Below are 27,486 nucleotides of genomic sequence, written 5' to 3'. Positions count from 1 at the left end.
AAATGTGTCCGTGTTACGCAAATTCAACAATTCAATCGGCCCTTTCCAGAGCCAACAAATGTGTTTTAAAGAGTTGATTTGTAATATTCCTTAATTTGTTCGAGATGGCTGTAGAAAATCGACCAAAGCCGCTTGTTGAATCTCATCGGGCGAGGAGGATTGCAACCATTGCGCCGTCAAAATGTGTCCGTGTTACGCAAATCCAACAATTCAATCGACCCTTTCCGGAGCCAACAAATGTGTTTTAAAGAGTTGATTGTGTAATATTCCCTAATGTGTTTACCACATACTTGCTATAATTTCTCAATTCATCGCATAGCAGCATACAATAATTAATTTATTACGAATAATTGACAATCCGGCAATTTGAGGATGTTTCCGAGGACGCTGCTGCTGTGCCGTTGTAATGCAATATATTGACGTTAACTACGTCTTACGGCAATGTACTGGGTGTCAATTGAAAATCTATAATGTTGCGACCGTTATGATATTATGTTAGAGTTTGAACTAAAGGAAGGCTGAAACTATGACAATCGACTAAAATTCAAATGCAGAAAATCACTTGGCGTAGTTAACGTCATGCGGTCGTGTCTTGTACACAACCACCCCTGATTTTTTACTACTGCCGGATTTCTGGAATTCGGGTATGGACTTCGTGGAAAGTTTAAGGATGAGAGAAAATAGAAGGCGAAGAGTGAGCGTCTCTGTAATACATATTGTTATACTTCGTGTTTTTCTTAATATCATCGATGCTTAATTTCAGCGCCTTGTTGTCCCATCCATACAAGATAACTATGTATTTCGAAATTGGACAAGGTGCATTCCTCCAATAAGGGGAACCGTGCAATATTCATCGTGACTGCAGGTTGTTTGCGTGCTCAACGAGAGAGCAAATATGTCCAGAATAGTGGAATTGCTTTCCACTATTTCCAGACAGTAACAGCAGCAGTAATCCTAATAGAAACCTCTATTAGCCCATTCTAGTGAGTCCCAGTATCTTTAATTTTGGTCAATCTGGTGATTGACCATACACTTATTCCATTCAAGCGTCTTTTCCGCTGACCATCCGTTCAATATCTTCGAGGAATTATGTGTGAATAAAATATGAGAGGCGATTTGCAGACAAGATTCGGTACGAAGTTTAAAATAAAGGAGTTACCAAATTTTCTGGATTTAAATATGTTAGGATTCTGGAAGACACATTCCGATGGAAACTTATTCAATGAGTCTCACGAACTGCAAAACTGGCCGAAAATAGAAAAAAATTAAAATTTAAATTAAGTACCCTTCGCACTCCCAACTATTGCAAATAAAACGAGCCATTTGGTCCCAATTTTATATAATTTTGTCTTGTTATTTTCCATCCAACCAAATGTAAGTTCCACAAGAGGCGGTCCACCTTAAGTAGGGTTAACAAACTTAACTTACGAACCGCGGGCTTCCTGAGAAGATTCTATCTGCTCCTGCTTGCAAAGTACTTCCGTTTTCCATATGGACGCAAGACAACATTCATGGCAAAAAGAAATTCCTTAACACAATGCCTCTAAAATCCAGTGGGAATCGTTTTCGCATAACCTGAAATAAATAACGAAAAGCAAATGGAGGGGGTCAAGAAGTACAAACCATTTGAAAACACACAAACAAATACGCGTTGCTATAGAATGATTCGTTGATAAGTTGGTGTTGATAACGCCAAAGGTAAGTTGATGCGAACGCAAAAAAAAATGCATTTGATGCAAAAGAATGTACATTTGATGTGCATTGAGCAAGTGATCCACCCCTTGGATCCAGATCATATTTTTGACACTTCTGATTCACTTCGGCATATGAAAACTACACAGCTCGTATTTGACTACCATATGCATCGTTTGCCCGATAGCCATCGGGGCCCAGATAGCCGTAGCGGTAAACGTGCAGCTATTCAGTATGACCATGCTGAGGGTCGTGGGTTCGAATCCCACCGGTCGAGAATCTTTTCGGATTGGAAATTTTCTCGATTCCCAGGGCATAGAGTATCTTCGTACCTGCCACACGATAAAAATATGCAAAAATGGTCAATCGGCGAAGAGAGCTCTCAGTTAATAACTGTGGAAGTGCTCATAAGAACACTAATCTGAGAAGCAGGCTTTGTCCCAGTTGGGACGTAACGCCGAAAAGAAGAAGAAGAATGTATCGTTTTGAAATGCTTCTCATAGCAAATCTTAAGACGATTCAGCCGAGAAAACCCCCATGCCAAAGTGAATCAAGGAAGTGCCCAAGTAGTTCACTATTACACAATTTTTCTTGCTAAATTTCTTCAAAATCTTAATATTGCTATTATAAACGATTAAGGCTCACCAATTTTAAACTATCAGAAATCATCAAAAATTAAAAACCAGTTTTTGCGTTACAAATAGCACATAGTTTGTTTTCTTAGCTCTGCTGTGCGATATGCAGCTAACAAGTTGTAAGGTTGTTCAGCAACGAAGTACGATTTGTACTCGGTTCACATGTAAATAATGAGATCTCATGAAATTTGTGTGCCAACTAATCCACCCATAAAAGCATAAATGTCCTGTATTGATTTTCGTACCAACATCTTTTTTCGTCGCAACATTCATGTTTAAATATAGACTTTACTGCCCATAAAAGCAGCCATTCCATGAAAAACCGATCTAGTGGGTCATCAAATTACGTGAAAATTTGATATTTTGTTCCTTATCCGAAATAAGGACGCACGTGTTTTTGGATTTCTTTTTTATTAGGAGGGCCATTTCCAAAATAGGGTGACCAGAATTTTTTTTATTTTTTTAAAAATCATAATCATAGCGGTTCAACTTGATCGATTTTCAATTTTCTTCAATTTCGCAAAAAATGATTTTTTACATAAAAAAAACAATAAATTCACTTTTTTCGTGTTTTGAAGGCCTCGAGACCAAAGGGGCTATTGGTGTTTTTATTTTTTATTTTTTTGAAGGTTCAGTAAATTTTACGTTTGCTGTCAAATTTTCAGCGATGTATGTTTTTTTTATTTTTGGGATACATTAGATAAAAACTTAAGATTTAAACTTTTTAGAAAAAAAAGTATAAAACTCTGAAAAAAATATTTTTACATGAAAAAATTTACAATTTTTCTAAAAAACTTGTTTTTTTCATGTAAAAAAATGTCTAGTACATTTCTGCGTGCCATATTCATTTGATTTCTAGTCTAGTACATGACACTGAAGACGGCCTCACAGTTGAGGTCGCAATACGCGTACCTGTCAAAGGATACAAACTCTAGTGGAATTAAATGGTATAGTACTAAATTCGTTTTTTTTTTCATCTACTTATAGGTATTCTACTAAACAGCTCGAAGATTTATTATCATAAACTTGAACACAATTCACCTGAAAAACTTGCCATTTGAATTGTAAATTCAGAAAGAGACACTCATGCCTTTATTTTTCATTATGGGACTACATCAGCTTCATATTTTTCCACAAAATGTTCAAACAAAGTATGTAAATTTTTATATGCATCGTAAAGTATTTGTTAAAACATAAATGTTGCGATGAAAGAAGGTGTTGGTTTGGAAATACATATAGGACAGTTATGCTTTTATGAGTAAGTTACTACTCATGTAAAAATTAACACACTTTGTTTGAAAATGTCGTGGAAAAATATGATGTTGGTTCAGTCCAATATTGAAAAATAAAGGCATAAGAATCTCTATATGAACTTATCCAAATACCAACTGCAAAACGTGAATTGTGTCATTGTTTATATCGTTTGCTAATTAGTAGAAGCAAAATGAGTTATCTGTGGTTCAATGAATGTGGCATAAAAAAGGTGAATATGGCAATATAAAAAAAGTTTATCTATAATAAACATTTTCTTGTCTTAATTTTTTATTTTCAAACAGTGTGAAAGCAACAACTTACTTAGTCAATTTGGTCCAAATAGTGTACTTTAAATTATCGAGAATTCCATATAGAAAGGGCTCATTACGCGTTTCTCGCCACACTATATTCGGAGTTGAAAACACTCGTTTAGAATATCGTAAAACGGTGTAACTTTGAAAGTTTTTTGGAAGAAAATCTGAATGTTTATGCAATCTTCAAAACAGTGATTTTTAAATTATATTTTTAACAAGTACTGGTATCTCAATTTTCGATTGCAGTTTAAAGATTGCTTATCGATTTATTTTGAATGGACTTATATTTTTTTCATATAATCGAAATTCTATTTTCAGTTTTGGGGTAACTTCGATAATAGGTATGTAAACACATGAAAATCGGCATCATTGCAGTTGAAACTTGATTGGAGAATGTTAATAGAGAACGTGGATTAGATTTTGTTCATAAAATAACAGAATATATACAAAAATTCTCCTTAATGATTATCGCTCAGAGATTTGAAACCGGATTCATGTTCTTCTATAACTAGGCGGTCAGGGATAAGCGACGAACTCTTTAAAATTTCATCAAATAATGATCGTAGAGCAGATGGTTTATAAGGGTTTCGAAAACGTTAAAATCTCAACAATTTTTAATATTCGAATGTAATATTTGTTATCGCTTCCAACAAAAAAAAATCTGACATGAAGTTTCATACTAATACTGTTTACTTCTGCATTCGTTTTGCTTAACTGATTAACAGAAATTATGTTATTTAGTTTAGTATGTTGTTAGTACCCTTCCATCGAAGTTACTCGCATTAACAAAGTTATCCCGTTTTACGTTACTAAAAACAAATGGATACGAGATCTTATCGAAAATATTATTTATTTAATGTTTTGTACAAGTACTAGTACTTAGAAAAATGTGATAAAATGTGAGTGAAATTATATGATTTTCCATATTTAATTTTGTTATATTCCTTCAATATCGGAATCGGCAAGACATCGGATACAACATTATCGATAACAAACAATAGAAATATAAGTAGTAGAACGCTAGTGGCGCTGTTATCATAAAATAGAATCATTTTATTATTACTTACTGTCGAAGTTTTTTATTGCTTGTTTAGTGCCATGTTGCAGAGAATGTTTTATTTTGGTCGAAAAAATTGATTTGACACTTATAGACCCGGTACTCAAGCTGTCAGAGCGTGGTAAACTAGATGTTGATCACACAAACAGTCGCGACATCAGCGTTCTACGGCTAATGCTTCTACTTAACAAACCGATATCCGATACAGCTCGATTTTCCGGCGACTCGATTATCCGGGATTCGATATCCGGAATTTCGGACTCGGAAGTGCACCCAACTTCGAATGTAGAGAAATGCGTCACAAGCCCTGTTTATATGAAACTCTTGATAATTTAAAATAAAAATTATTAGACAAAATTGATTCGCTTATTGAGCTTCCTTGAATTATTGCTACTTTCTCTTGTTTAGTTTTGGTTGAAAATCAAAAATAAACACAACTACCTATCGTGAGAAACAAAAAAAAAACATTCAAATAAAATAGATTTTTTTTTCAACTTCAAATTTTGAAAAGTCTTTTGTCTTCCAGTGTTGTTGAGGCCTACATAAAATAATCTGGTTTGGCGCGGAATGGGTCAATTTCGTATATAGAATATGGTGACTAATAACCATGACATGGTGACTGTTTGGACAAATGCACTGCCCCATTATTTTAGTGACGAAACTCAAATGTAGATGTCCTTAGCGTTTTTATATCCTGCAAATAAAGAATAAAATAATATGTTAATCAGTCCACAGTTCGGGAAGTCTCCCCTCTGTCCCTACGGTAGCCAGTATTTATAGCTTAGAAATTCCGTAGGTACGAACAAGTAAAAGGTACCAGAGTTATAAGGCATATCACTTGAGATAGGTAGACATGACAGTCCTTTCCCCTTTAGAAACTTTCTAACAACTCTTTAAAATGCCGCCTTCACATTACAGCAACGAACAATCGAAAATATATCCAACAAATTCCACAACTGTAACTTCAAAGTATTTATTTCATACTATAACATTCAAATCATTGGATTCATACTGCTCTGCTCAACATTAAATTTGACAACTTCGTCAACACTAAAGAACAATTTCGTTCATCTCAATATAGCAATCGCTTCACAAAAGAACAACTATGTTCACAATATACGACAATTTCGTCAGCTCTGAAGAACAATTTAGTTCAACTCAAATTGGTAATTTCACCACAATCAAATAAATAAAATTGGCAAACTCGCCACCTCAAAGAAAAACGATAATCGTCAACACACGTTTCCATGATCCTCGTCGCCACTTTTATATCCTGCAAATAAAGAATAAAATAATATGTTAATCAGTCCACAGTTCGGGAAGTCTCCCCTCTGTCCCTACGGTAGCCAGTATTTATAGCTTAGAAATTCCGTAGGTACGAACAAGTAAAAGGTACCAGAGTTATAAGGCATATCACTTGAGATAGGTAGACATGACAAGCGTAAGAGCCATTGATGTATAGCACAACAAATAAAGCATTAGAAGTTTCCATACCTCCGCGGAGCTCCGTCATGGCAAGGCGATTAGTTTTAACACCATTCATTATTCATTTCAAATTCAGTGTAGGATGAAAAATATATTCCTTGCGCGACCAGTGACCTGTAATAAGTGTGGGCAGTGTACATCATATACCTACCATCACAAAAGCGTCTTTAAATTTTTGATAAAATCTTCATAGTAGGTATTAAATAGCAAGACAGAGCGTGTCCTTGCTACTACTTTGGCAAATTTCCCCGAACAGGGGTTTTACTTTTTTTTAAGTGCTATCACAGGGGTTGTTCCTATCTAACGTTTTGGGAGGGACACGAAAAACAAAATACCCCCAAAAATTATGTTTAAGTCATAGAATATGACAAAATTTTAAAAACTAAAATAAAAGTTTTTTGGACTTAAACCAATGAATAACACTTGAAAAATGAGTAAACATGTGTTTTTGGCCTAAACTTAAGCGTTTTGTACTACAATTGGAACAAGGCTTTAGGATCCTATTGTCAAATTGTATAAAGTCTGATACAATTTGACAATAGGATCCTAAAGCCTTGTTCCAATTGTCTACCTACTTGGATAAATAATTTTTCATGTGCCACATTGATTTACTTTGGTGATTGGGTCAACCACATGCTGATCCATCATTTAATTACATCCAACTCTTCCTTACTTGGTATTTAGTTTCTCGATATCGAATTAGAGAACCAAAGTATAAACTTTTTTCATGGCTACCGCGATGATTCCCCTTCAATATAGAATTATGGAGAGTTTACTGTACAATCAAAGATTAAAAAAGAAAAAAAAAAAAGAAAAAAAAAATCGGAAGGTTTAAATAGTTTAGAAAAAAAAAACAAAGCTAAGACTGTTGAAGTATGTGTACTATAAACTATATGACAATAGGACGATTCAAAATTCAAAAATGTTTGAAAATCCAATCTCTCATATCTTCCTTACCATCCTAACCATAAACATAGTGTTCTGTGAAATTTTCAGGTTTTTCGGTGGTGATTTAAAGGTGGCCCAAAGGCAAAGTAGATTTATATGAGAATGACTATGGAGAAATGTTGAAAAATGTTCCAAACACGTTAGTACTGTCACGTAAGTACAAACTTAATCAACTCATAGTGAAAACTCATTCTTCGAACCATAATGAAAAAAAATAGTCAAAAAATGAAAAATTAAATCCCTTTTGATCTCATTTATATCTATATTTTTTTATTTGTGATTTTTGTAGATGTTTGCAGGGCTATAATCGCAATTGAAGCCAAATTATAGAAAAAAATCTAATGAATATCTCTTCTCCTATTCGTCCGATTGAATTGCTCGTTTCAGCAAATAACTTTACTAAGGTTTGAAGAATGAGTTTCTACCATGGGATGATAAGTTTGTACTTAGTATTGTGCTGTGCCTGCATCATTTCACATTATATTATTGCCTACGAAGAACCATTCGCGTTTCCCACACTCCACTTGATAACATTTCGAAACCCACTTGAGTTGACAAACCTTTCGAACCCAAATCATTCCACACCTCGCCAACATGTGGCGTGGGAAGTTAAAACCAAAACATAAAGTAACAAACTGTAATAGAACACCCGGCAATGCATCGCCACGCATTGCAAGGCATTGCACTTAACTGACCTACATCTGGTTCTCGCTAACGATCGTCACTCACCCGTAGCTCACTGGCACAGCGCAACTCTATCCATCTCTCTTTGATATATTCTGTCTCTATCGATATGCATAATCAATACATGTAACTTAGCTCGTAAGATTTGACAAAATAAAGAAACATTCAACAACGAACCTCCAACGTATTTACATGGCGACGCGTGCAGGTGCTAAGTCTTCAAAGACTTAGAACAGTTTACAAGAGCAAGTACAAGTGCGAACGTTCAAATACAGCAAATATTTTGAACAATCAAATAGTGAAATCAAGTGAAGATTAAAAGGACTATGGGCAAGCACCAGTCCAAAGAGAATAATGAAAACGGCGACATTCAATTAACGGTGATACAAGACCAGCAGCAACAACACAGCGCCGACCACGAGGAACAGACCCTGTTGCTGTGGCTAATCCTGGTCACAGTGCTTATCCATTTAGCAATAAAGCTGTATAAAATGTACAAAAAGCGTGAAAAAAGTATTGCAGTGAAAGCAGCCCGCTCGGTAGCAGCGATTGTTTAAAGCCTGGAGAAACCACTCGGCAAAGTCACCTTGAAGCCGCACATCATTATCATCTTTAAAACTAATCACAAATGCCCGGAGCGCACCAGCTCGGCGAGGCCAACCGGTAGCTGCAGGACAACAACATCTCAAAAAAATACAAATCACAAAAGCCCGGGGCAACAGCTCGGCGAGGCCACCCTGTAGCCGATATTCATCAGCATCTTTAAAAATCATATCACAAAAGCCCGGGGCAACAGCTCGGCGAGGCCACCCTGTAGCCGATATTCATCAGCATCTTTAAAATCATATCACAAAAACCTGGGGCAACAGCTCGGCGAGGCCAACCCAGCTGCGTATCAAACCGATGCAGGGCACGACGACGACGCAGCTGAGTAACGAGAACGACACCGGTAAAGAGTGAGTACTGCAAGTCAGAGCGAAATTAACCGATAATTGGGTCGATTTTTTTTTTGTATCGTGTAGTGATCCGTGAAACTAGAATTAGAAAAACATTTGTAGCTCTCCGCAATAATGTGTTTGTATCATTCATAAAACACAATACAAGAAATGCATGAAAAATATGATAGACTAAAAACCATTTATAATGAATTGAAAGCCAAAGTAAGCGTCAGGTCTTCTAAAAGAATCCTTTTAAAACAGAAAAATCTCGCCGATTCCCTAATTAATAAATTAACGGGCGCTGCTCAAATTGAGAACTCAAAGGAAAATAGTATTTTGTTAGAAAAAGCGAAGAAAGTGCATTTGGCAATTCTTTCGCTAGTAGAGATAAAATCAAAATCACAAGTTACTTCCTTCAAGGGTGCAGCAACAGCACTAATATTTGCAATAAAAGTAAAAAATAAAGCAAAGATGTCAGCGATAGAATTAATTAGGACGATCCCGTTGCTAATTCCAACATACCAAGGTGATGGTGAAAAGTTGACGAGCACAGTAGCCGCTCTGAAAGCGTGCAAGTCACTTATAGATAATACAAACCAAGCGATTGCCCTTCAGGTAATCCTTTCTCGCTTGGAAGGAAAGGCTAGGGCCGCAGTGGGAGATGCTCCCCAAAATATAGACGAAATTATAGCAAAACTTGAAGAGAAGTGCAAAATAAAAATAGCACCAGAAACAGTTGTTGCTAAATTGAACGCAACAAAACAGGTCGGAGAAATTGGCAAATTTACAGAAACAATAGAAAAATTGACTTTAGACCTGGAACGCGCTTACATAAGCGAAAACGTTCCAGTTGACACAGCTACAAGAATGTCTGTAAAAGCAGGCGTAAAAGCTCTTGCAGCTGGAGTTAAAAATTCAGAAACCAGACTTCTTCTAAAAGCTGGTCAATTCTCCACCCTTACTGCCGCGGTGGAAAAAGTAACCGAGAACGAAACAACGGAAAAACCTACAAATAGTGTCTTACATTTCCGACAGAATTCCCGGAATAACCCACATAACGATGGTCGCTCTACGAATAACTACCACAGAGGCCGTGGAAACGGAAACCGTCCCGCTAATTACGGACGAAATGGTAGATATCAATCGAACGACTCATCGAACTATCGACGAAATAATAATGGTAATGGTTACCATAGGCAAAACAACCAAAACTACGGCCGTAATCAACGTGACAGATTCCATAATCAAGCTCCACGTGTTTTCTATGCCCAATCGGGAAACCAACCAGCTCCTCAACCGGGCCAAGTTGGGAGCCAAGGAGCATACCAAGGCCAACCCATTACCCAGCAACAGCAGACTCAACCACAGGGCCAGATTATACATCACATAACTCGTCAATGAAAAATGGAAAATGCTTGCAAATTAATACAACTTGCAGCAATTTTATTTATCTAAAGTTAAATTTTTCAGAAACAGAATCAACTCTGTTAGTAGATTCCGGTGCCGAAGTTTCTATTTTTAAAGTTAATTCGCTAAAACAATCCTGTTTGATAAATTCTTCAGAAAAATGTCAGATAACCGGCATAAATAACCTCTCTACAGAAACTATCGGAACCGCTTCAATAGATATTTCGTTTCCAAATGGTATATCACTACAACATAAATTTCAATTGGTCGATCAAAACTTTCCTATACCGACAGACGGAATTCTCGGCAGAGATTTCTTTACAAAATATCATTGTTCCATAAATTACGACACCTGGTTTTTAACAGTCATTACCAACGGAGAAACGCAAGAAATTCCAATTGAAGATAACTTGAACGGAGATTTTATCCTACCACCAAGATGCGAAATTTATAAACACGTTTACACTGAAGAAATCAATGACAACTATGTTCTACTATCGAAGGAACTCAAACCTGGAGTTTATTGTGCTAACGCAATAGTAAGCTCCCAAAGTCATGTTGTGAAATTAATCAACACGAATGATGAAACCATACGCATTGATAGAAATTTCGAAAGAACTTATATACCGCTTAAACATTACCACATTCTCAGTTATGACAAATCCCATGTTAAAGAACGAAACCAGAAACTTTTTGATGAGCTGAAACTAAAAAATACACCAGAAAATTTTAAACAAAAACTTCTAAATCTTTGCGGAAGATTTAATGACATATTTGCTCTTGAAGGAGATACACTGTCGAGTAATAATTTTTATAAACAAAACATAAATTTGTCTGATAACGTACCGGTATATATTAAAAATTATCGGTCACCAGAAATTCATCGACAAGAAATTGATACACAAGTCGATAAACTTTTAAATGATAATATAATACAAGCTTCAGTATCGCCATACAACTCCCCCATACTTCTTGTACCAAAAAAGTCCACAACAGACACCAAGAAATGGCGTTTGGTCGTAGATTTTCGGCAACTAAATAAAAAGATAGTAGCCGATAAATTCCCTTTACCTAGAATAGACGACATTCTCGATCAACTAGGTAGAGCCAAATACTTCAGCACTTTAGACTTGATGTCCGGTTTTCATCAAGTTGAACTCGATGATAATTCTAAACGGTATACAGCCTTCTCCACGACTTCTGGTCATTTTGAATTCAACCGTCTACCATTCGGTTTGAACATTTCACCAAATAGTTTTCAGAGAATGATGACCATTGCTCTGAGCGGATTGCCTCCTGAGAGTGCATTCCTTTACATAGACGACATCATAGTAGTCGGATGCTCAGTTGACCATCATTTAGCTAACCTTGAACAAGTTTTCGAAAAATTGCGGAAATTTAATCTGAAATTGAACCCTTCCAAATGTAATTTTTTCTGCGCTGATGTTACCTATTTAGGACATCACATTTCTGAACAAGGTATCCAACCCGATAAAAGTAAATACTCTTCTATTCTGAACTATCCCGAGCCAAAAACCGCAGACGAAGTAAAAAGATTTGTCGCGTTCTGTAATTACTACAGGCGTTTTATTCCTTACTTCGCGGATATAGCCGCTCCATTAAATGCTTTATCGCGTAAAAATGCAAAATTTGTCTGGGACGAACACTGTAAACAAGCTTTCATTTCACTCAAAAATAAACTTTTATCCCCTCAAATATTGAAGTTCCCCGATTTTAACAAAACATTTATTCTCAGCACAGACGCATCCAAACTAGCATGCGGTGCTGTATTGTCACAAAATCATGGTGATATTGACCTACCAGTGGCATACGCCAGCCGATCATTAACGAAAGGCGAGAGCAACAAGTCCACCATAGAACAAGAACTAACAGCAATCCACTGGGCTATTTTATATTTTAGACCATATCTTTATGGTAGAAAATTCGTGGTCAGAACTGACCACCGCCCGCTAGTATACTTGTTCTCCATGACAAATCCCTCATCGAAACTTACTCGAATGAGAGTAGATTTAGAGGAGTTCGTTTTCGACGTTGAATACGTGAAAGGAAAGGAAAACGTTGGGCCCGACGCACTATCTCGTATCAGCATAGATTCGGAACAACTCAAAAATCTTCAAATACTAAGAGTTCAAACAAGATCCATGACTCGAACACCTCAACAAAGTCCAAGAATTCAGACTGCTAATAAGACTGATCACCTTATGGCATATGATTCTATAAATAATATTGATGCATTTAATATGCTCAAACTGAAATTTTCAAGTGAAAATAACCACCTATATGCGACAATTTATTCAAAAAATGTGAAAGGGGTTATTGCGCAAGCTCAATTTCCCTATGCATTGAAAAAACTTAATCTAACAAGGTACCTTAAAACAATCAACGACATGGCCAAAGACGTTGAAATCGATAAGCTAGCAATTGCTCGAAATGACGAAATTTTCAAGATGTTGACACCTGAAAGTTTTAAAGTCATGTGTAACGAAACACTGACTAACGTTCAGTTAATTCTTTACACCCCAGCACAAATATTAAAAGAGGAGCATGAAATCATGAAAATCATCGAAGAAAACCACGTGACACCCTTAGGAGGACATGTAGGTATAAACAAACTTCTTCAAAAATTGAGACGTAGTTATTACTGGACTAATATGAAATCCGATATAACAAAATACGTTAAATCCTGTCTTTTCTGTAAGCAGAACAAGCACACGATTAAAACAAAAGAACACTTTACACATACATCGACACCAGAAAGAACATTCCAAACAATCTCAATGGACACAATAGGACCATTTACGAGATCCAACAAAGGTAATCGCTATGCATTGACTATCCAATGCGAATTATCTAAATATGTCATAGTTACCCCTTTAGTCGATAAGCAGGCGAACACGCTAGCTAAAGCGTTCGTCGAAAATTTAATTCTAAAATATGGATGCCCGTCTGTCATCAAAACAGACATGGGTACTGAATATAGGAATGAGTTATTTCATAATATCTGCAACTTGCTTCAAATTAAACAAAATTTCTCCACTGCATACCATCCAGAAACAATAGGAAGTTTAGAACGTAACCACCGATGTCTTAACGAATACTTGAGACAATTTATTAACGAGCAACATGATGATTGGGATTCATGGTTGCCCTATTATACATTTTACTACAATACTACACCACACACCGAACACAAATTTTCACCATTCGAATTAGTATATGGGAGACAGTTCCAGTTTGCAAGTAATTTAACCGAAAATATAGACCCAGTATATAACACAGATTCATATTTTACTGAGATGAAATACCGAATTCAAACAGCATGTACAAAAGCAAAAATCTTATTGGATAAATCTAAAACTTCAAGAAATGTAACCCAAGCACAAAAATCAAACCCATTAGAAACAAAAATTGGAGACACAGTTTGGTTGAAAATAGAAAATAGAAGGAAACTTGATCCCGTGTACTCAGGACCATTTAAAATAATAAACATAGATCACCCGAATGTAACAATCGAACATTTTATATCAAAAGAACAACAAGAAGTGCATAAAAATAGGATTATTAAGTAGAAGTAAAAGTGAAAAAAAAAAATAAATATATATATATCATCGAAATTGTATAATCTATTTCATTATTAACGAATAGTTAACTACGTTAACCATTCTTTTCATAAGGGGGTAGGTGTGCTGTGCCTGCATCATTTCACATTATATTATTGCCTACGAAGAACCATTCGCGTTTCCCACACTCCACTTGATAACATTTCGAAACCCACTTGAGTTGACAAACCTTTCGAACCCAAATCATTCCACACCTCGCCAACATGTGGCGTGGGAAGTTAAAACCAAAACATAAAGTAACAAACTGTAATAGAACACCCGGCAATGCATCGCCACGCATTGCAAGGCATTGCACTTAACTGACCTACATCTGGTTCTCGCTAACGATCGTCACTCACCCGTAGCTCACTGGCACAGCGCAACTCTATCCATCTCTCTTTGATATATTCTGTCTCTATCGATATGCATAATCAATACATGTAACTTAGCTCGTAAGATTTGACAAAATAAAGAAACATTCAACAACGAACCTCCAACGTATTTACAGTATTCTCCATAGTAGTTTTGATATAAACCTACATCGTCTTTGGGCCATTTTTAAATCACCACCTGGTAAGCTGAAAATTTCACAGAACACTATTTTTATGGTGGGATAGTAAAAAAAAATCAGAGATTGAATTTTTTTTTAATTTCGATCCGCCCTAATATGACAAAACAATAATCTATCATTAATAAACAAAAGCTTCTTAAGGAGTGAAAATTATTCATAGAAAACTTTTAATATTATAGAGGAAATATATTTTTGCAGTAAAACAAGTACACTTTAAGGAAACCACTTTTTGCTCAGTTTCAATAACCGCCTTCAATTCAGGACCAGCGCTGCACCCCATACGGAACATATTTATTCTAGTGCTGACTGATTCCAGGTGTGTGCTCTTAACTTCCCCCGAACCGGCCGCCGGCGATTCTAACCTGGTAGGTATCTGGCTGCATGTTGATGTTGTTGGTGTGCACCCAGCGGAACTCGGCTTAATATTTTCCATGTGTTTCACGTGTCGTATATTGCTTCGCTGAACTGTTTCTTCTGTGACTAACTGACTGACTGTTTTTTTTTTAGTTGATTGTGTGTAGGTAGGTTTCTTGCTGATGATAGTGTTTCATGTTTTATTGGCTATCTGCTTTATTCGCATGTCCACTCATTCACTAACCGCCGTTTTATTGTCTTTCTTTCTGTTTCTTTCTCCCTCTGTCGCACACTTCTATGCTTTCACCTGGACTGAATGAAGTGCGGGTGTATTTGGGCGGACATCCATTTTCCGTTTAGTTACGTTCTTCCGTGGATTTGCGCAAAACATAAAACAGCATTATGGCCAGTTGATGATAGAATTTCGTTCGGATAAGCTCTAAGCAATTTAGCTGCGAGCAACGCGCCGCCAAGTTTTAATGCGTTTTGTGCAAGTGAAGTTCAACGCAGGAAGTGACGGTGTGAACAAAGCATTGTGAAACCTTGAATTCGGTTGACCGACATAAAGTGTGTCTATGAAGTGGATGATAACTGTGAAAAACTAGTGAGAATAGACGAAATTTCCAGTGGGAAGTGATGTGCTCAAGACAAATTCTAACATTTGGAATATTTATGTAAGCCTGGTTGGATATTTTCAGTAGAGTTCTCCAGTTTGGCTTCTTGCGTAGTTAAAGGTAGTTTTATTATATGATAAGCTTCAACTAATCAATGCTGTATGAATAGCTTGTAGAGTGAGAATCTAACGAAAATATGTATATACCTAGTTGACACACTTTCTACTGACATTACTAACGGTTTTTTGATTCGCCAAAAATTCAAAACGGAAATTACCTTTTTAACATTAGTCTCGCCGACGATACCTGGTGGAAGTAATCAATTAAATGCTTCTTCTTATCAACATTCATTGAGTGCATTGGCTATAGAAGATGTTGTACTATGTTGAATATATTACTCGTTTTATTCATAAAAGTTTCCGAATCTGAGCCAGCATTTGCCAGGAAAGGCTTGCGCTACTAGTTTGGAAGCCATTTCCAATCTAGCGAAAGGGGTAGCCTGAAGCTATGAAACGAATTCGCACTGAAACTGGTCAACCTTTGGCTCGTTTGTCATTTGAATAAACAGTTGAACGATGGGTTGACGACTTCAGTAATGGAATACTAATTATTGCTTTGCCGTAGTTAAATATTTGAATCATTATACACTTGGCTTCGATTCCCGAGCCCAGCTATGCAAATTTCGGTAATTTTGTTCTTTAAACCAGTTAACGAAATCACGGACAAAACATGGTGACAGAACTTGTTAATTTACTCCTCGGGTTTAATTTATTGGTAGAAATATTTTGAATCAGCTTGTTTTATTAACTACCAAAATTTAAACTGATTCAGATAAAAAAAATAGACCGCACAAGCCTTTCAAAGAGTGCATGGGAATTACTATAAGAACACCAAACAACTATTTTACTCAATAATGTTTTTTTTCTTGTGCGCTTGTGCGAATATCCTAAACCTCGATTTACGAAGCTATTTTTCACGTAAATTATATTTCCGTTACTTTTTTACAAAGTTCGACTAATTGAGTCAGCACGATTGAATGGGAAATTATGCACTCACATTATAAGATTTGCAGAAATAATGTGATGTTTTTCAACTTCTTGTAATAGTCCAATTGAATCGTGTTTAATTAATGAAATAATAATACATATTTATGGCCATACCTGCCTTTAACTCCAAAATGCTCTGGAATATAGTTTCCAAATGTACAAGTGTGATTCTATTGAACTGTTGAACATCTTTACACGTGCAATGAATTTTACAGCAGAATGTTGCTTTGATATTAAGGTTGTACTGATGTGTTCCATTAAAGAAATGTTTTAAGTCATCCAAAAATTTCCTGGAGCATAGATCTTCATACGTAATAAGTAACATAGTGGACGTTTACTGATGTAGTGCATGCCATTAGTCATTCAACGAAGTAAATTTAATAAAATTTAAATCTTAATAGAGTTTGAAATAATGATTCAAAATTTAAGACATCCAAGAATTTTCTGAAATGTAGGTCTTCAAATCTACGAGCCTAGTTTGTTACATATTGAAGAGTTTTTAATTTAGTACATGCTCAGAAATTTTTGAAGGATTTTACAACGGAAGTTTTAAATCAACCAAGAACTTCCCGGAAGGCAGACCCTAAGATCTACAAGACCTACCAGCTTAATAAACAGTTTGTGCAACCTTTCAAGGTTGAAGATGTAGAATAAATAAATAATAACTGATTGTTTGATAAACAGTACTTGTCCAGTAGCTGAATGAATTGATGAGTTGCTATTATCGAACAGTGACTTACTGTAAAACTTTGTTTAACGATATCGTTTTTAACGTATATTCGATTTACGTAACTTTTTTTATCGGATTTGGTAAATTAGGAAAGACGATCCTCTGGAGAATTATTGATTGGAATAATAATTTACACTGAAATAATATGATATGCTTTCACCATTTGCTTGGTAATTAAATTTACACATGTTTAGCGGTTCAAAAAGGTTGGGCAGGCCTGACTTAAATGAATGCTAGAGAGACTGTGTCATATTTTAAAACTATGAATAGACCATGGCTTACGCTTGTAGATTCTAAGACCTATATTCGATGGTGGCCTTAGAGGACCAAGGACATCGGTACAAATTTTAAAAATAATCAGTTTACTGTTATGACAGGATAAGAACTTGTGCCATATAGAAAAAAAAAACATATTTGGCTAGCGAAGATTCACAAAAAATCAATGATATGATTAGCATATTTCTTTTGATCTCAGGATGTAACATTTCTTTAACCTTCCGGTCATCGCGCGGTTTGCCACCGCCAGAACCACCACGCTGCTGTCGTGAACGAAAAGTGAGGTTTTTTCAGCAGTGTTGTACAAAATACAACAGCGCGACGACTGAAGTGTTGCATATGACCGAAGGATTTTCTCACGAACAGACTACAAGAGGCAAAACCTCGTTTCACGGACTAACCTCGCTCGTTTAACGAACAGATTCAATTTACGAACCTCCGATCTAGTTCGTAAATTGAGGTTACAATGTACTGTTAAGTAAATTTATCAGCTACAACTCTCCTGACAACCATTTTACCATTTTAAAATCGGACACCTCAATAATGGTTGACAGATACTACGTAGAGCAATAAAACAAAATTTTTTAGTGCCACAGTACTTTTTCACTCATTGATTTGATTGGGGACGATTCAAATATGACGTCCATCGTTTTTCGGGATTTCTAGACTCCCCCCTCCTCCCTCTGTCACGCTTTTTCCAATACGTTATATATGCACTGTCACACTTTCAAAGCCCCCTCCCCTACCCAAAATGATGGTCTTCGTTTTTGGATGATCCCTCGATTCTTTGTTGGAAAAATTTCTCTCAGAAGGTTAAGGGTGAACATTTACAACTTCATTCTAAAAGGTAGGTCGCTTATTGTGGCAAAAATGAAGGACAGGTGCACAGTGGAACGAAACAGAAAATTGACGTTCAAAACCTCTTAGAGGCGTTTTAGCCCATATGTGTCTTTAGGACATTGTTTTGAATTAGCATCGCGAGTAATAATAAAAAAATAATTTTTAAATTAGACTAAATAGGGCACCCGAGCAAAAATATTTTTTTGAAATTTTTTTTTTTTGGGCAATCATTACTTCAGCAAAGTTTTAGTTCTTTTCATTTTCAACAGCCTTGCTGAAAATACTTGATATTTTTGACTTCGTTTTCACGGTTAAATTTTTAAATTTAACCTATTTTACCATAAATATCAGTTTTTTGACCATTTCTATGCTCAATGTGCAATTTACGAACATGACATGTTCTACAACTTTTTATATATTACAAAAATACACAAATTTGCCGAATATACCAAAGCTGTGAAATCAGCACATTCCAAGATATAATGAAATTATGTTAAAATTTACATTTTTCTAAGCAAGTTTCTTCTGAATCGGCACTTTTCGGCAGCCATATTTAGTATACTTTGATGCCTTATTATATCAGTTAAAGTCCCATGGCAACAGAATGATCGGGTCTCACAGGGCTTATTGATTTCCACCATTTTTTGACAAGCATGGAATTTTATTTTGACATCAGATAGTTTTTGACCTTTTGTATGCTCATAGTGCAATCAATAAACTTGGGATTTTCTATATCACAAATCATAACAACTACGTTGAAGACATCTGTATAAACTGACAAGCTATCAAAAAACAATGTTTTATTAAAATAAATACTATTTTTGAGAATTTACTAAGTAGGTTTCTCATGTACCAGCAATTTCGGACACAAGTTCACTTCGGCCGGCACAACAAATTAGTTGAAAATGGTAATGGTTGAAAAATGAGAGGAATTGTGTTCAACAGGCTAAATTATGTTTTACTCTCAATTATTATTAGCTTTATCATAAAATACATATGATCGGAGTTCAGAAAGACTGGACCAGATGAAATTTTGGTGTCATAAAGATATGTTGGTAACACGATCATTTTTGATTTTTCTGATGGTATTTTGATACAGACGTATCATCAAAAAGATAAGTTCCATCGTCACAATAAATAATGCAAATATTTTGATATTTTGAATGCCTGGGGTACGTTTTCCTAAAATTATAAAAAAACACTTGGTTCAGTGTGATTGAACACCGACCATGTTATTATTTGTTCTTAATTTTTTTACGCTTTGTGACCGAAGCCAACTTATCGTCGACAATTACGATTTGAGCAGTTTAAGTGTGATAATGGTGTTTTATAATATGTTATTTTATGATATAACTAATACAGAGTATTGCACTGTGAGTATACAAAAGGTCAAAAAACTATTTAAGATCAAAATTCCAAGCTCGTCAAAAAATGATTGAAATCAATAAGCCCTGTGAGACCCGATCATTCTGTTGCCATGGGGCTTTATCTGATATAATAAGGCATCAAAGTATACTAAATATGGCTGCCGAAAAGTGCCGATTCAGGTGAAACTTGCTTAGGGGCTGTCCATTAATTATGTAAGGGTTTATGGGGGGAGGGGGGTGTTTGGGATTTCTTACGCGCCATAAAATTTATTTTTATTTTCATACAAAAAATCTTACCATGGGGGGAGGGGGGGTTGAAAAACCCTGAAAATTGTCTTACGTAATTGATGGATCGTCTTTTAGAAAAATGGTCGAAAATTATATAAATACTAGTGGTCCCGGCAAACTTCGTCTTGCCATCAAGTAGGCTGTTGAAAAACGCTTCGGATCGTCCCATACAAAATGACAGTTCCGTGCAGTCTCGTTTTCCCTACTTTTCCGGTAAATATCCTGGGATTTTTATACATGCAAACACGTCGGAACCCTTGAGGAACAAAACGGAGAAATTATCATTCAAATACGTTGAGCCATTTCGTGACATACAAACACCACTCCATTTTTATTTATATAGATTAACATAATTTCATTATATCTTTGGATGTGATGATTTCACAGCTATGGTATATTCGGCAAATTTGTGTATTTTTGTAATATATAAAATGTTGTAGGACATGTCATGTTCGTAAATTGCACATTGAGCATAGAAATGTACAAAAAACTGATATTTAGGTAAAATAGGTTAAATTTAAAAAATTAACCGTCAAAACGAAGTCAAAAATTTCAAGTATGTTCAGCAAAGTTGTTGAGAATAAAAAGAATTAAAACTTTGCTGATGTAATGATCGCCCAAAAACATTTTTTTCAAAAAAATATTTTTAATCGGGTGCCCTATTTAGTCTAATTTAAAAATTATTTTTTATTATTACTCGGGATGCTAATTCAAAACAATGTCCCGAAGACATCTATGGGCTAAAAAACCTCTAAGAGGTTTTGACCGCCAATTTTCAGTTTCGTCCCACTGCACAATGGTCCAGATAGCAAGTTTAGGCGGACATGAACTTTACGACGTCATTTTGTGGTTTTACAGTATAGGTTGCTTCCCAGAAGTGTCTCGAAATTAGTTGTACTACAATTCGCACGAAAGGGATTTTTTTCTGCACTAATCGCAATAGTGTCCTATACGCCAACTGTGTTATTTCAATAGATAGCGAGTTGGTATGTTCAGCAAAGTTGTAGCATATTTTAATACAAAAAACTTTGTAGAACAAATTTTTCTCTATCTCTTATACTTTCTGAGATAATTGACTTTTTATATGAACAAAAAATGAAGAAAATCATTTTTTTACTCATAAGTCATTTATTTACAAATTTTAGCAGCCTACTATGTTATACAAAGTTTTTGGTACTGGCAGCCCTGTCGTCGTAAAATTTGAGCTTCTTAGTCGTCCCTTTTTCAGGAGGGCGTTACTATACCCCAAAGGGCGCTTCTATTCCCAGGCGCTAATGATGTCGTCTCAAAAGAAATATCACAAATATTTTAATTTAATTTTAATTTATAGGGATCAACTGTGATGGCAGATTATGTTGCTATGAGTTTTCGACTTTCAGTCTATATAGAGCATTAACAAAAATCCGAAAACCCTTAGTAACATTTTAATATATAAAAATTTCAAATATCACAAATATTTCAATATAAATTCCTAACTAACGAAAACCAACATGCATTTGAACGTATTTAGTTTGTGTTCCATTTCTATTAAAATATGGGACGAAGAGATCAAGGGCTTAAACATTATTAAGTTGAAAAATTTGCTGATGTAAAAAGTGAATGTTATTTTGTCTTTGTATCAATTGAATCTACCTTACCAATGCCTACTGTATATGCTATGTGACTATTTCCAAGAGTCATACACCTAATACTATTACGATGTGCCCTTTAAATAGAAATTTCAATCCATGAAAAAAACTCAGTCTTGTAGAACCTATCACTCAGTGTAAAACGAATCATCTAGTGTCAATCTAAAAACCACATAGAACCGTTTATTAACTCTCAAACCCCCAACGTCTGACTTTTCATTAAAAATTAACTTTAAAAAATCATAACTTGGCCAATTATTAATCAATTTTGGATCTTTTGGTCTCAAACAAACCGCATACTCCTCAAGATTTATTGTGTTCCGGAAGAAATGGGATTGGCCACTTAGTTCCGGTGTAATTCCGGATTCAAATGGGGTATATTCGTTCCGGAAGTGATAGTTCCCTTAGATTTTTCAAGATTAGCGGTAAGAAAATTATTCATTGTGTACTTTGTATAAGTAAAAAGCTGCCAGAAGGTCGAATGACATTGGTTCTCATTGATTCTGGCCATTTCGGATACCCGGTCACCTGGCACCGGTTCCTGAATGTACCCAGAGAGGACATTTTCTGAAACTCAAAGAATACTACCGTGCGATGGCTCAAAATTCCTGATTTTTTATCCGGAACATCATAGATATAATGCCAAAGACCAATATGAGGTTCTGGCCACATCCGGATACCCCGGAATCGGTTCCGAGAGAGCCTCAGTAGTATACTTTCGTAATCCTTCTCACTCATACCGTGCGACGGCTCAAAATTCCTGATTTTTTATCCAGAACATCATAGATATAATGCCAAAGACCAATATGAGATTCTTGCCACATCCGGATACCCCGGAATCGGTTCCGACAAGGCCTCAGTATGACTCTTTTGTAATCCTACTCACTCATATCGTGCGAAGGCTCAAAATTTATGAATTGTCATCATGAACATCATAGCTATATTGCCGTGGACCAATATGAGGTTCTGGTTACATCCGGATACCCCGAAGCATCACTCCATAAATCAATATAAAAGTTCTGGCTTGATACTTGAAATCTTAGCGAAATGCTGAGGCTGGTTCGAAGGAAACAGAACCTGGACTAACACACAGAGCCTGGACGCGGAAGCAGAACCTCTTCGTGGAGATATAGCCTGGAGGCTGAGCTGTAGCCCAGATAGCCGTAGCGGTAAACGCGTAGCTATTCAGCAAGACCAAACTGAGGGTCGTGGGTTCGAATCTCACCGGTCGAGGATCTTTTCGGGTTGGAAATTTTCTCGACTTCCCAGGGCATAGAGTATCTTCGTACCTGCCACACGATATACGCATGCAAAAATGGTCATTGGCATAGTAAGCTCTCAGTTCATAACTGTGGAAGTGCTCATAAGAACACTAAGCTGAGTAGCAGGCTCAGTCCCAGTGGGGACGTAACGCCAGAAAGAAGAAGAAGAAGCTGAGCAGTAGTCTGGAGGAAGAGTTAGCATGGATGAAAATCTAATATAGATTTGATGGTCAATACGCGTTGAACAAATTCAGAGGGATGCGAATGCTGACTCATCTAAGGAACTAGTCAACAGTGTTGGAAAGAACTTGGTAGTCTGGAGAAATTGATGCTAGGTGAATTTGAAGAAGCTTGGCGGAAGAGCTTGGCAACTAATTTCAATACTGTCGTTAGCAATTATAATAAGGGATACAAGGTGTAAAAAAATGGCTTCATTTTAAGGACGAATACAAATTAATAAAATGATGTAGTTTATGAACCAGCATCAAAGCTTAACAAATGATATAGAATTTCATCATATGACTTTCGAAGACATTTTCAAATTTCTTTAATATTTAAATTTGGAGCACTTCTGCCACAAGATTAACTGATATTCTAAAAATAAAATTATACTTTTCTCTAGTCAATTGCATCAAGGTTAACAATAAATTGTATAAAAATGTATTTAGCATTGCGAACGAATTCCAAAAAACGACATGTTGTCATAAAGGATAAAAAGGATGAAATAGAAACAACATTTAAAGAAAGGACTCTATAAATTTTGATAAGGTATAGTGCCGTTTGATTTTGGCAGGATTCCAGAAAAAAATCATGTTGCCCATATCGAACAGTGTAAAAATCAAACAGTTGTTTTTAATCATACTTTTGTATTTATAAACACGGATTAAATTTAACTATTTTGAAAAAAAAGATACAAAGAAACATTAAGATAACCAAGATCGGGGACTAACCCATGATGTATTTTTTCTGTATATACATTTCAGTACAAGTCGGACGGATTATCCGGAGTACGATTATTGATATTCTTGTTTTTCAGTATTTGTGCATAAATTTGAGATGATTTAGTATTGCACTATACAATATGAATGGTTTAGCAGTTTTGGACGTAGGTAAGAAAAGGGGGTTTGAAAAAGTTTTTTTTTTGTACGTTGATCTAAAAATGTTTTTTCTTCTCAAGACCCCCAAATGTTCCTTGAAATAATATCTTGCTACGCCACTGCATCATATAAATATAATAACGAATGAAGAATATTTGAGTTCTTTATTCGCAGATTTCAACTTTTTTTAGTGATTCGATTATCCGGAGGATTCGATTATCCGGAGTGAAAAACAATCGATACTCGAGTCCGATCTGTAGTACCAATAGATAATTTAGTTGCATTGTGAAATGAAAAACAAACTAATCTTGATATGGCTGTAGATTCAAATACAGGTCGGACTCGATAATCGAATCGCTAAAACAACATTTAAATCCGCGATAAAAGAAATAAAATAAAAACACGGTTTTTAATGTTGACAAAAACGGCTAGCCAGAAATGTCTCATGGACTTATCGATATGGATCCAAAGCTATCTCAATGGATTCAACGAAGATTACACAGAGTGCATATGAGTCTTATCAGAATAATTCTGGAGTAATCGCATGTTACCAGAATATTATATTGATCCATGGCATAATAGCTATGATGTGCAGCATAAAAATCATGAACTTTGAGCCATCGCACGATATGAAGGAGAAGATTTACAAAAATGTGCCACTGAGGTCCTGTTGGAACCGATTCCGTGGTATCCGGCTGTGGCCAGAACCTCATATTGGTCTTTGGCATTTTATCTATGATGTTCTGGATAAAAAATCAGGAATTTTGAGCCGTCGCACGATATGAGTGAGTAGGATTACGAAAGTGTCCTACTGAGGCCCTCCCGGAACCGATTCCGGCGTATCCGGATGTGGCCAGAACCTCATATTGGTCCTTGGCATAATATCTATGATGTTCTGGATAAAAAATCAGGAATTTTAAGCCGTCGCACGATATGAGTGAGTAAGATTACAAAAGTGTCCCACTGAGGCATTAGCGGAACCGATTCCGCGGTATCCGGATGTGGCCAGAACCTTATATTGGTCTTTGGCATTATATCTATGATGTTCCGGATAAAAATCATGAATTTTGAGCCGTCGCACGATATGAGTGAGTAAGATTACAAAAGTGTCCCACTGAGGCCCCACCGGAACCGATTCCGGGGTATCCGGATGTGACCAGAACCTCATATTGGCCTTTGGCATTATATCTATGATGTTCCGGATAAAAAATCAGGAATTTTGAGCCGTCGCACGGTAGTATTCTTTGAGTTTCAGAAAATGTCCTCTCTGGGTACATTCAGGAACCGGTGCCAGGTGACCGGGTATCCGAAATGGCCAGAATCAATGAGAACCAATGTCATTCGACCTTCTGGCAGCTTTTTACTTATAGGAAGTACACAATGAATAATTTTCTTACCGCTAATCTTGAAAAATCTAAGGGAACTATCACTTCCGAAACGAATATACCCCATTTGAATCCGGAATAACTCCGGAACCAAGTGGCCAATCCCATTTCTTCCGGGACACAATGAATTTTGAGGAGTATGCGGTTTGTTTGAGACCAAAAGATCCAAAATTGATCAATAATTGGCCAAGTTATGATTTTTTAAAGTTAATTTTTAATGAAAAGTCAGACGTTGGGGGTTTGAGAGTTAATAAACGTTTTTGTGTCTCCCTCAAATTTCAAAATTTTTCTCATGTAAAGCATTTCCCTTTTAAAACAATATATTGTTATTGCATTTCGCTTTTTAAACAAAATTGTGAAAAATTTAAGCACATTGATGCAACAGTTTTTGAGAAACGACAATTTATGTTTCTAGTTGTATTCTGCCCGTGTAAAGCTCTTCATAAGACAAAAGCATAATTTTGACAATACAACTTAATTGTATGATTTTTTGTACTTGATATTGCATTTCTTTTTGTTTGATAAATTGACTAAGAACAAAATGGCATTGTACAAAATATGATGTTTGCATTTAATAAGTAAATCGTTCATTCGTTAAATATTGTTGTAGGTACAGCTTTTTCTATGCTTTTCAATGCTGATCAAAGAATTCAAAACGAATCGCTAAAGGTAAATCACGTTTTTCTGATAAAATTCAAGATGGAGCCACATTCAAAAGGATCGCCAAAATTATTTTAAATTAGACTACAACTTTCCTCCATGAGATGCCTTAAGATTGCTTTGTGTTTCAGGGAATATATGAGAAGAAGATACGTGAAGAATTTACGATACGATAGAATTTTTCAAAAACTGAGCTTTTTTGTCAACTGTCAAGCTAGGGTCCAGCAATTTGAATCAACCAAAATGCTTCTCCTCTAGTTTTATAAAATTCAAGCAAAATACGATGCAAACTGTAATTCTAATTATATATGCCGATGGTTACCGCGTTTCAGCGATTATTACTCAACCATAACTCGGAATTTTTTTAACAAAATATTATGCGTATTCTCAGTCATGTCAGACCAGAAAAAAATGTAGACTTGACTCGAATGCGAAGAAAATTTTTAAAGTTGAACATAAATAAATTAATACCTAAGATTCGATGACTCGAATGTTTGATTAGGTTTGTACGTAAAGTAATATATAAAGCATACTTATAGAAATTTATGATATTTTTTCTTAAAAATATCAAATAATTAAGTTTACTAAGATTTTCTTGAGTTTTCCAAAATCAGAAAATCTAGAACGTTTGAACTATTTTTTACATAAAGAAGAGATGTTCGATTTTCAGCCAAATATATGGCTTAAATTACAAATAAAATATCGCTGTTGAGGTGATAACAAAATGGAAAAAAGTCAACAATTTCTCTGGAATTCAATATATTTTGTTATGTTTTTATCTTTCGTAGTTATACGTTAGACATATTAGTGAATCTTGGAATTGCCACGTATCAATTACAGATGGTTTTCAAACTAATTTCATCAAATTTAAAAACACGAAAATGCTGCTCTTGGTGCATACTTGATTATGAAATTTATCACTGTCACATGAAAATTATTAGTTCAGAATAAACAATGATTCTTAATGATCACGTGCTTTTATCGAAGGATCTCTCGAGATAATTGAACCAACAATTTCTTTAACAATACCGAATATTAGGGATCAAGCGCATACAGCCCTGTAGGCAAATGCTTTTATGTATATAGTAATATACATTTAATTATGGGATTGTGCTACTTTGCCCTAAATATTGATTTCCCAAATGTCTTTTCCCCGAACGCCAGGCCCTTGAATGTTTGTTCTCGGAATATCCCGTTTTACAACTTCCCACATTTCAGGGTAGTGAATGGACCAGCCATTTGGTACGCACCCTGCCACTGAGAACTATTCTTGCACCTTCATGAATTGCATCACTTCTCGAAGAGACAAATCATTCGGAATAATGGCATTCGAG

The 27,486-nt window shown here is 35.7% G+C and overlaps 1 protein-coding gene across 13 annotated transcripts in view; it reads left to right on the top strand.

Moving 5' to 3' along the window:
- LOC5566116 overlaps positions 1 to 27,486 on the top strand; it is a 212,565-nt gene that overhangs the window by 55,435 nt on the left and 129,644 nt on the right. Inside the window, exon 1 of one of the 13 annotated variants that reach the window (XM_021839729.1) lies at positions 15,561 to 15,633. The exons of the other annotated variants lie outside the window; for them this stretch is intronic. Within the exon in view, the coding sequence (XP_021695421.1) occupies positions 15,596 to 15,633 (38 nt within the window). The 5' untranslated portion in view covers positions 15,561 to 15,595. Of the gene's footprint in view, positions 1 to 15,560; positions 15,634 to 27,486 lie in introns of those variants that run through there. 13 annotated transcript variants of the gene reach the window in all.

This window comes from Aedes aegypti, chromosome 2 (assembly GCF_002204515.2).
Source record: "Aedes aegypti strain LVP_AGWG chromosome 2, AaegL5.0 Primary Assembly, whole genome shotgun sequence".
NCBI classification, from domain to species: domain Eukaryota; kingdom Metazoa; phylum Arthropoda; class Insecta; order Diptera; family Culicidae; genus Aedes; species Aedes aegypti.
Note: the sequence above shows the minus strand (reverse complement) of the source record. Positions and strands in the feature narration are given on the sequence as shown.